Below are 11,826 nucleotides of genomic sequence, written 5' to 3' on the forward strand. Positions count from 1 at the left end.
AGATCCATCCAAAAGCTGACTGTGAGCATCCACTTCTGTGTTTGCTAGGCCCCGGCATAGTCTCACAAGAGATAGCTCTATCTGGGTCCTTTCAGCAAAATCTTGCTAGTGTATGCAATGGTATCAGCGTTTGGAAGCTGATTATGGGATGGATCCCCGGATATGGCAGTCTCTAGATGGTCCATCCTTTCGTCACAGCTCCAAATCTTCTTTAAACCCCTCCCTTCAAGGTTCAGGGATTGAAAGAAAAAACAGAAAGATTTTAAGAGCATGAGGTAGTAGATAGCTCCAAAAAAGTGTGTCTTCCAGTTACAGTAGGTCCAATACACAGATGAACTCAGAGATTATAGCAGTATGCAATTGGACCTCCACAGGTTCAATCCAGATGAGGTCCCAGTACTTAGAGGGGGAAGTAGACACAAAGTCTTACCCCAAGAAGCTATTTTCAATCAATAGCTGCTGGAAAAGGAAAACAATCATTTTTCTCCAATTGATTATCACAGAATACAGTAAGCACACTCCAAGTTAGGCCCTATACCTAGGAATAGTTGGTCAACACAAATATACTAAGTGTGTGTGTGTGTGTGTGTGTGTGTGTGTGTGTAGCTTTTATTTTGGCATTTTATTGATTTCCTTTTATTCTTTTTCAGTTTGTATGTTTTTATTTTCTTTGTTTGTTTTTCATTGTTTTGTTGGTTTTCCTTTTTTTTGGAAAAAGAGAGAGAAACATGGAGTTGGGTAGATAGAAAGGTGGGTAAGCGATAGAAGGAGTTGGATGAAGGGAAAGAATATGGTCAAAGTATATAGTATAAAAATATTAGATTATGAAAAAAATTTGAAAAGACTATAATGTTTCTCTAAAAGTGACACTTGAATATATGGATGGACTATCTCATGTTCCTAACCTAAAAAGTTCAATATCGGTACACTGTCAATCCACCCCCTCCTCAAGTTCTCCTACAAATTTAGCACAGTTCTAAAGTAAAATTGCAATGGAAGAAAACCCTATTTGACCAAATGAAGTTGTAGCTAAAGTGGAGAAGAAAGTGTGAGAGCATTTGACGGATAAGAGTCAAGATGGGACTTTCCAGGATGTGATGTGGGTACTATTGTAAAGTGGTAGATGGTGGCACAGGACACAAAATTCAGAAGCAGGCATATGTGTGCAAACACACTTGATGTTTGATGAAGGGCCATTCCAATTATTAGGTCTGCTCTCAAGCCATAGATTATATTTAAAAGTTATAAAAGAAGGAGTGAAAGTATCAGTTATTTTTGAAATTTTGAAATAAGGAAGATACTTTCAAGTGTAACAGCAGAGGCAGGAGTCATAAAATGAATGTTTCCATGTGTAGATACATAGAAAATTCCTTACAAAAAACAACATTAGGTGAATAAGATGGTTCAGCACATAGAGGTACTTGATGTGTGAGCCTGGTGACCTGAGTTTGAGCATCAGAACAGAGTAAAGATGGAAGGAGAGAAAGTTGTCCCCTGACCTCCACACATGCACCCACACATGCACACCATGCACACCATGCACACAAACACGCACACACACACCATCATTTTTAAAGCACTATTATCATTAAACAGAAGAGAGGAAAATATGTTCATTGCCTGTGATACAATGTTGCTATTTGTATTACAATAGGAATAGTCTCTTAGTCTTACTTATAAAGAAGTATAAACTAAAACAGCCAGGGAAATATTGCTTCACACTGTGTTGTAGATTTTAACTGATAATTTCAAGGTTTATCTAGGAATAGGAAAGCATTCTTCTAACACCAAGTTGATAGAAAAGTGCTACAATGTGTCCAGTTAATAACTTAAGTTCATAAATAATTGAAATATTTCCAGAGAAAAATAAACTAGAAAATATCTATTAAGTGAAACAATCCATGTTCAGAAAGTGAAACAGCACAGGTTCTCTCTCACATGTAGATCAGCATTGTGCCAGACCCTGTCAAACCACAGGTAGGGTTGACGTATGACTGTGTAAATAAATCATAGTACACCTATTAGATGACAAATACAAAAAATACAGACTGTGATCACAAGAAGACATAGGAGACTGAAACATGTGTGTGTGTGTGTGTGTGTGTGTGTGTGTGTGTGTGTGTGTGTGTGTGTGTGTGTGTGTGTGAATTAAGGAGGAAGATATAGCACCAATAACCAGACCCTGACCCCAAAAAAAGGAAGAAGCACAGTGCCTTATGACAGCAAGGAAGTTGGCTTAAGCCCAGGTGGCTTTATTTCTTAGGTGTTTTTAATAAACTTGATTAACACATTAATACAACATAGGGTTTGTTGTTACATTTTCTTACATGAATAGAATAGGCACCTCTCCCCTCCACCCATAGTGTGCCTAATGAATCTTGCTAATGACAACTGTAACTATCTGTGGCTAATTGGCCTCTATACTCTCTGAGGAGCTAGTTTTCTGCAGCCAAACAACCAAAAAGAAAGTATATCTTGTCTGAGTGTTTCTTCCCTCTGGCCTTATTAGCAGAGATGCAGAAGACATCATAACTCCCTTCTCTCAGCACTTGGGCCATAGTGTCTTGAACCCTCACCTGGGAACTAATTAGAGGATTCTGCTTGCAAACTTTCAGGGCTTCAATCCCCAGTCCTTGCTCTATCTCTGTGGGGATCATTGCTGGGTAGATACCTCCTGAGGCCCTGCAGAGCAGAAGTTAATGAAGCTTTTCAATTAGTCACTACTTGTCTGATATATCACAATATGCTAGGGCAAGAGACTCGGGAGATTAGCCATTCTCCCTCCTGTGTGTATGTCAGTTGGGTGGCAGGTTTCTATAGACCTAAACATTCAGTTCAGTCAATGAAATAAAGTTAACGGTAGTACAAAGTCCATAGCTATCTGTGTGGACTGAAGTGGGTATCTGGAGTTTCAGGGAGTTACTTTTCATGAGTAAGTCCCAGCCCTGATCCTCATTAGAGAGAAAGATATCATAGACTATTAAAAAAAAAAAAACAGTTACTCTCTCAACTCAAAAAACCAATGGAACCTTCTTCACATCTATGCTACCACAAACATCAATTCAATAATGATTAGACCACTCATCATTGAATCCTCTAAATGATCACTTGAAGGACTCATTATGAATCCTACTTCATGGTTAAATAAACAAAAGCCATAGAACTGACCTGCTCAGTGTCATGTGAGCAACAAGAAGCAGTGTTCATCCAGCATCCACTTCTCTCAACTCCTCATTCAGTGCTGAGTTAGGGCATCAGGAACCTGAGTCTCCCAGCTAACTCCCTGCCACATGGAAGTGCTACATCCACAATGACCTTCCCTTATATTTATATTCTAAAATAGATGAGCATCTGCAAGTACCAAATAAAGGTCTGAACTCTGTAGGACTCTGGTAACTTTATTTCCTTCCAATCCTATAAACAAAGTCTAAGAGCAAAGCTGGGCAGCTTCTCACATTCCAACACCTTCTTAAGCTCTCTTCTTTGTTACAGTTGCTGCTACCTCCCCAGGTCTTTATATCTCTGTCTGTCTCACTATATGCACCTTCAAAGTGTACATCTGTCAAGCTGACTACTCCCCAAAACTAGACTTTACCCATCAGAGATCCACTGTATGTGAACAGTTCTTGGGTTTACAACATTCTTAATATTATTTCCTGTCTACTTAATTTCACATAGTCATATAATTCTTCCTTGTGTTGCACCCCATGTGGGTCTAAGCACTTACCATGCAGTAGGTAAAAAAGAAGCCTAAGATCCTTAGGATAGACTAAGTAAGTTAGGTTGGAACTGGGGTCTCTATATGTCTTCCTGAAAGCTTTATCCATTCTTATTCACTGCCTTTTGTATTTCTGAAGCTCTCAACAGTATTACTGCTAATTTGGGGGTTTTCAATGATGTACCAGATGCAGGGAAGGAGGGAGTAATGGTGGACTCAAAAGCAAATGCTGGACTTGAGGGGTGTTCCCCCAAGATATTTTTCAGTTGTATATGTGTTAAATTTCTGTCACTTTCTGAATTTAGCAATATTCCCTATAATCTTCCAAGTCAATATGTAAAACTCTTCTTTTTGGACAAAATATATATTTTATTCAAATTATTTACTTGAGATACCTATGTATTGTTAGTATATCAAAATTTAAAACTATATTAGAATGAAAATTCAAGAAAGACAAAAATAATTTATCATAACTTATGATTATTCATTATTATATACTATCTCTTTATTGCTATCATTCATTTATTATCATTGGCCTACAACACTGTTAAGCCCATTAATTTATTATTAAACACCTCACTATTATAACAACTCATTATCATCATGCCTTCCTACAAAAATCATTTATTATTATCATCCCATTTCACTATTATGATCATTCTTATCCCACTTTACTATTACAACTATTCATAATTACTATCTGATCTTATTAATATAACAGCCTATCATTACTATCTGGCCTTACTATTAGGAGAATTTGTGATTATTGTACTTTTTCACCATTATTACACCACCTCACTAGTATGATCATTTGCCATTATTATGCATACTATACATGGTGCTTGAAGGGAAAAGTCATCAACAGGTCTTAACCAGCTACAAATCCTGCAAGCTACAATAACAACTGACCTAGAGAGGTATAGCCATTAGTAAAAAAGTTATGACCTTCATATTACAGAAGTTATGGAGGTCATTAAACACTTTCTAGTTTATTCCAGGCCTATTTTTTTCTTTTTTTAAAATTAGGTATTTTTCTCATTTACATTTCCAATGCTAACCCAAAAGTCCCCCATACCCTCCCCTCCCACTCCCCTACCCACCCACTCCCACTCTTTGGCCCTGGCGTTCCCCTGTACTGGGGCATATAAAGTTTGCAAGTCCAATGGGCCTCTCTTTCCAGTGATGGCCGACTAAGCCATCTTTTGATGCATATGCAGCTAGAGTCAAGAGCTCCGGGGTACTGGTTAGTTCATAATGCTGTTCCACCTATAGGGTTGCAGATCCCTTTAGCTCCTTGGATACTTTCTCTAGCTCCTCCATTGGGGGCCCTGTGATCCATCCAATAGCTGACTGTGAGCATCCACTTCTGTGTTTGCTAGTCCCTGGCATAGTCTCACAAGAGACAGATATATCAGGGTCCTTTCAGCAAAATCTTGCTAGTGTATGCAATGGTGTCAGTGTTTGGAGGCTGATTATGGGATGGATCCCTGGATATGGCAGTCTCTAGATGGTTATTCCAGGCCTATTTGATAGATTGAAATTTATATCTGGTACTATAGATCTAGCAAAAAACTCGTGGTTGGGGAAAACCTGCTATTAATATTTTGTTACTTGGTATCAAACTGCCTTCTCAACACTGATATTTAAACTCATAGATTAGTGGAGAATTCAGAAGAAGTGGAAAGATTGTAAGAGCCTAATGCTGGGGAAGACTACTGAAAAATAGTATCTACTGGGTATTACAAGTTTACCATACTCTGAACTCACAGCAGCTCTGGCTGCCTACACAAGATCTGCATAAAGAGAAGAGATTCAACATTCCAGCATGAGTTACAGAGGGGCTTATGAAGTTCCATCCCTATCTGAAGTAGTTGAGGCTTGCCTGAAGTTTCTTCAGGTCTGTGATCCCTAGTAGATTGCCCATCTTCCAAGATATGGTCCTATGTACCTATGAACATACAGGAAGAACTAATTTAATTAGGAGTGTGTGTGTGTGCGTGTGTGTGTGTGTGTGTGTGTGTGTGTGTGCATGTGTGTCTGTGTAGAATGATAGAATATGATAGAAGTTAAAAGGGTTATTGGATATCATTAAATGTGAAATGGGGCAGAAGGAAGAGTGGGGAGCCATAAGTGGATATATTCAAAATATATGTATACATGTATGAAAATTCTCAAATAATACATTAAAATATTTTTTAAACTTATCTATGCCCAAAGTCAAGGATCTTGTCCTTATTATGCCTAATACAATAGTTGCTTTTATTGCTTCAGAAGACATTTTCTTTCTAAGAAAGTCACTTTCAGGACCTCCAAGTTGGCCTAGTTGGAACACAGCTGCTGTGAAATTATGTCTTCTCTATAACAGGAAAGCTATACCTGTGAGTTTTCACCTAAACAAGATCTGCATACTGACATCACCAGTTGGCATACCAACACAGATAGAAGAAATCTCACAAGGCCCCAAACCTAAATGAGGAGCTTCAGGCAATTAATGCCTGCTGAGAGACTGCCAACTGGTCAACACTAAAAATATGCATATAAGCAACACTAAATAGATTCAGAAAGTTGTACTTATTAATTAGCTCATATATGTTTATGTGTGTAACAATAATAGTTAAAGAAATATAAGTCATAAAATTGAGAGGGAGCAGAGAAAGGGAATAACACAGAAGGGACTGGATGGAGGAAAGGGAGAAAGGAATGTAAACACAGATACATGTATGAAATTTTATAAACAATTTTTTAAAAAATGGCTCGGTTGGTAAAATCAACTTTCCTCCAACCTGGAGACCTGAGTTCTATCCATGGAACTCACACGGTAGAAGGAGAGAACCAACTTTCACAGCTTATCTTCTAACTCCACACATGACTCATGGCACATGTGGACACATGCACATACCAATAAATAAATAAATAAATAAATAAATAAATAAATAAATAAATAAATAAAAATTTTAATCCCTTTATGACTTTATTTTTCCCTGATATTCAGCCCATTAAGGTACTTTGAAAACATCTTGTTGGTTTAGCTTCACAAACATCCTAGGTTAAAAAAAAAATTTCTTTTCATAAGTCATACTTCTTCCCAATGTCAGTTAACCTGAAAACTGTATGAATTTCAATTATCTCCCAGCATTCTTCTGGATGTTTTGAGGACACACTGTGATGTAAGATTTAGATTCTAACCTTCAGAACCATATCATTTTCTTGGAGAGAACAAAAATGTCTGCAATAAATAAAAAAATTATTAACATGGTATCTTTCTATATGAGTCATCCTAGAAGCAAAGGGATCAAAAGAGTCATTTCTGGGAAATGGTGGTTGAGAGATGAAGATGGGTGGAGTGGCATTGAAGAAAGGAGATCTTGCATATCATACAAAGATCTAGATTTTAAATGAGAGAAATCATTTGAAAGAAATCAAATAGCCTTTGGAGAATAAGATGGGGAATATACCACAACAGGATGACATGTTAAATTTTTCTGTACTTATTATGGCCTTTTTCGCTCTCTCCAACAGTGAGCAACAGAAGTGAACCGGTGTTAGATAGCACAGGTCTCAGGAGCTCTTGCAAAAACCCTAATGAGACAGCACAAGACAGTCTGTGAGGACAGATATGGTTATAGAATTAAATCATTAGAAGTCACTTAATACTATGTTTATTTAAAGATTTGTTCGTTTATATGTGTAGGGGTGTACTACCTACATGTATGTTTGTGTGCCACATGCATACAGTGCCCATGGAGGCCAGAAGAGGGTTTCAGGTCCTCTGGAGCTGGAATTATAGACAGTTATTGACCATTATTCTGGGAATAGAACCTGAATCCTCTGCAGAACAGCAAGTGTTCTTCTTATCCATTAAGCCGTCTCTCTACCTTCTAGCACTATGTCCATTTAGCAGAAAGATAATATAAAAGAGTTCTTTCCTAGGTTCTATGACCTATCTAACCAGGTTCTTGACCTACTTCATACTAGGAATGTGTTCCAACTTATACAGCCTGTGTTAGATTCAATTGGAAAGTGGTTGGCTACTCTCACAACTTTTGTGATACTAATGCACCAGTGGGCAGTTTTCCATACACAGTAGGACATCTGCACATATGAACTGACAGTAATTGTGGCAGCATGGACAAGACCTGCATAATTTCATGTTGTACAAAATCTCAGCCTGGATGTGGAGGTGGGGTTAATAGTTTCTGAAAGAGACAGTGTCATCTCTGTTTTATCAATGGAGGGACTGACTTGGTAGATCCAGCATACTCCAGGGCCAACCCAATTCTGGCTCAGCAACACAAATTGGACTTGATGAGGAGATAATAAAACAAGAACACTCAAATTTGGGTGGATATGGAGGTTAGGAAAGAGATGGTAAATATGGGAAGAGTTGGGACATGGGGTGAATATGACCAAAATACATTGTATGAAATTCTCAAAGACTTAATAAAAATATTCTTCAGTGTGGTTGCAAAGGATTGAAGCCAAGTTCAGAACCCATTAGATAATTGGCTTGGAGAGTGTGGTGGATACAATTATATTGGGAAATATCCTCAGATTGCCTTTCTTCATTAAAAATAAATACTACTAATTCTTTTTTTGTTTGTTTGTTTTTTGGTTTTTTGGTTATTTTTTTCAAGACAGGGTTTCTCTGTATAGCCCTGGCTGTCCTGGAACTCACTTTGTAGACCAGACTGGCCTGGAACTCAGAAATCCGCCTACCTCTGCTTCCCAAGTGCTGGGATTAAAGACCTGCACCATCACTGCCCAGCAATGCTTCTAATTCTTTTTTTTCATTCTTTTATTATATATTTTCTTCATTTACATTTCAAATGCTATCCCAAAAGTTTCCTATATCCTCCCCCCTCCCTGCTCCCCAACCCACCCACTTCAGCTTCCTGGCCCAGGCATTCCCCTGTACTGGGGTATATGATCTTCCCAAGACCAAGGGCCTCTCCTCCCATTGATGTCCAACTAGGACATCCTCTGCTACATATGCAAGTAAAGACACAGTTCTATGGGGTACTGGTTAGTTCATATTGTTGATCCTCCTATAGGGTTGCCAACCCCTTTAGTTCCTTGGGAACTTTCTCTAGTTCCTTCTTTAGGGGCTCTGTGTTCCATCCAATAGATGACTGTGAGCATCCACTTCTGTATTTGCCAGGCACTGGCATAGTTCAACATCCTTAATCATCAGGGAAATGCAAATCAAAACAACCCTGAGATTCCACTTCACACCAATCAGAATGGCTAAGATCAAAATTTTAGGTGACAACAGATGTTAGCGAGGATGTGGAGAAAGAGGAACACTCCTCCATTGTTGGTGGGATTGCAAGCTGGTACAACTACTCTGGAAATCAGTCTGGTGGTTCCTCACAAAATTGGACATAGTACTACTGGAAGATCCAGCAATACCTCTCCTGGGCATATACCCAGAAGAAGTTCCAACTGGTAATAAGGACACATGTTCCACTATGTTCATAGCAGCCATATTTATAATAGCCAGAAGCTTGAAAGAACCCAGATGTCCCTCAACAGAAGAATGGATACAGAAAATGTGATACATTTACACAATGGAGTACTACTCAGCAATTAAAATCAATACTACTAATTCTTAATGCTGCTTCTCATAGGATGGAAATGTGTCATTCTTTGATGGAGGGGTTGTGAGAACGTACATGAGCTTATGCACATTCCCACACACTGTCCAGTGTATTGGTCTCACTCATTAGTTAGTTAGAAAGTGAGTGTGGTTGGGAAAGAAAGGTTCCAATAATGTATCTCTGAAGAATGTGATGGCATGATTGTCAGACTGGTTCTCAGATATCAATCACCCTTGACTTAGGGGCAGTATCAGGTATGGGAAGAGATGGAGATGATATACATAGGTCAAGAATTTGAACAGAGATGTGTAGCAATAGGAGATGGGGAATGGGGGGTAAACACCAGCAAGTCCCAGATGCCAGGAAATCAAGAGGTTCCCAGGACCCAACAGGGATGAGATTAGCTGAACTGTCCAACAAAGGTGAGGGAGACCCTGTAGAGACCATATCCAGAGGTTAGGCAAGGCCCCTGGTTGGGGTATGGGGCCACACACTCATTTCCAAATTTTTAACCCAGAATTGCTCCTGTCTAAAGGAAATATGGGGACAAAGTGTGGAACAAAGACTGAAGGAAAGGCCATCCAGAGACTACCCCACCTGGGGATCCATCCCATATACAGACACCAAATGTAGACACTATTGCAGATGCCAAGAGGTGCTTGCTGAGAGGAGCCTGACATAGCTGTCTCCTGAGAGGCTCTACCAGTGCCTGACAAATACAGAGGTGGATGCTCACAGCCAACCATTAGACTGAGCATGGGGACCCCAATGGAAGAGTTAGAGAAAGGACATAAGGAGCTGAAGGGGTTTGCAACTCCATAGGAAGAACAACAATATCAACTAACCACAGCTGCCAGAGATCTCAGGGACTAAACCACCAACCAAAAAGTACACATGGAGGGACCCATGGCTCCAGCTGCATATGTAGCAGAGGATGGCATTGTCTGGCATCAATAGGAGGAGATTGATCCTTCCTTGGTCCTGTGAGGGCTTGATTCCCCAGTGTAGGGGAATGCCAGGACTGTAAGTTGGAAGTGGGTGGGTGGGAGGGGGATCACCCTCATAGAAACAGGTGGAGGAAGGATATGATACAGAATTTCTGGAGGAAAACCAGGAAAGGAGATAACATTTGAAATGTAAATACATAAAGTATCCAATAAAAGTAAATAAAATAAATTTAAAAATAAAAAATTAAAAACACATTAGTACAAACATAGATTTTATATATAAAGGAGGCTGAACAATTTTTATTTATTACCATCTAAAGTAAAAGTCATTTAAGCAGTAAAAATACACAAAAAGCTCATCTCCTGTTCATGATTCATGCTTTAATTTTCTTCCATCTGTATTTAATATAGTTTCTATCAATAACTTACATGGTCTTTATCTAACATTCTGCCACTCCAAGCTATAATCTCCTCCAACCAATACTATCTAATTTATTTCCATCCTTAGACACACTTCTGAAGAATTCCTCCAACTGTGCACTTGAGCTTCCAGTATGAGAATGCCAAGGACATATGTAAGGATGGCAGGACATTTTAATAGCCTTGTCCTGTCTTCTCACACTGGATGCCTCTTTCCTGTCAGCATCCTCTTCAGGGCACCCTGTACATCTGGGTTCCGGAGGCTGTAGATGAGTTGGTTTAACATAGGGCTGAGGATAGTATTGAGGATTCCAATGCCCTTGTCCTTGTCTGAGGCCGAGACAGAACCCAGACGCATGTAACTGAAGAAGCCAGTTCCATAAAAGATACAGACCACAGTAAGGTGGGAGCCACATGTGGAAAATGCCTTCTTCCTCCCCTCTGTGGAGTGGATCCGTAGTACTGCAGCTGCAACATGGGCATAGGACACTGAGATAAATATCATGGGGACTACTCCCATGAAAGTGGCTCCCACAAAAAGCAGCTGCCCATTGAGGTAGATGCTGGAGCAGGAGAGCTGGAAAAGAGGTGGAAGGTCACAGTAGAAGTGGTTGACCACATTAGGGCCACAGAAGTCCAGCACAGACACTGCCACTGTGTGAGTCAGAGCATTAATGAAGGAGACAGTACAGCAAATGTTCACCAGTGTGCCCTGCACTTCACGGCTCATGCGGGTGCTGTAGGTGAGGGGCTGACAGATGGCCAGGTATCGGTCATAAGCCATGGCTGTCAAGAGATGACAGTCCACACCTGCCAGAAGGTGGAAAAAAAAGAGCTGTGAAATGCAGGCACCATAGGGAACTCTGCACTCATGAGCCAGGAGACACACCAGCATTGGAGGAACAGTGACACTGATGCATCCGATGTCCAACAGAGATAGATTCCCCAAGAAGTAGTACATAGGAGTGTGGAGCTTGGGTTCCACAAAGATGGCGGCCAAAATGCTGAGGTTACCCCCAATTGTGACAATATAGGCAAAGAAGAAGACAACAAAAAGGATAGGTTGCAGTCTTACATTTCCTGTTAAGCCAAGAAGGATGAATTCCGTGACAGCTGTCCTGTTTCCCCAGGCACCTGGCTCCAT

At 39.8% G+C, this 11,826-nt stretch overlaps 1 protein-coding gene across 1 annotated transcript; it reads right to left on the bottom strand.

Annotated features, from left to right (window-relative positions):
* Positions 1-10,878: 10,878 nt before the first annotated feature.
* LOC110306084 (olfactory receptor 139) lies at positions 10,879-11,826 on the bottom strand. The gene has a single exon (XM_021178272.1). The coding sequence runs from the start codon at positions 11,824-11,826 to the stop codon at positions 10,879-10,881; it is 948 nt and encodes a 315-aa protein (XP_021033931.1).

Source organism: Mus caroli, chromosome 11 (assembly GCF_900094665.2).
Source record: "Mus caroli chromosome 11, CAROLI_EIJ_v1.1, whole genome shotgun sequence".
Taxonomy (NCBI): Eukaryota; Metazoa; Chordata; class Mammalia; order Rodentia; family Muridae; genus Mus; species Mus caroli.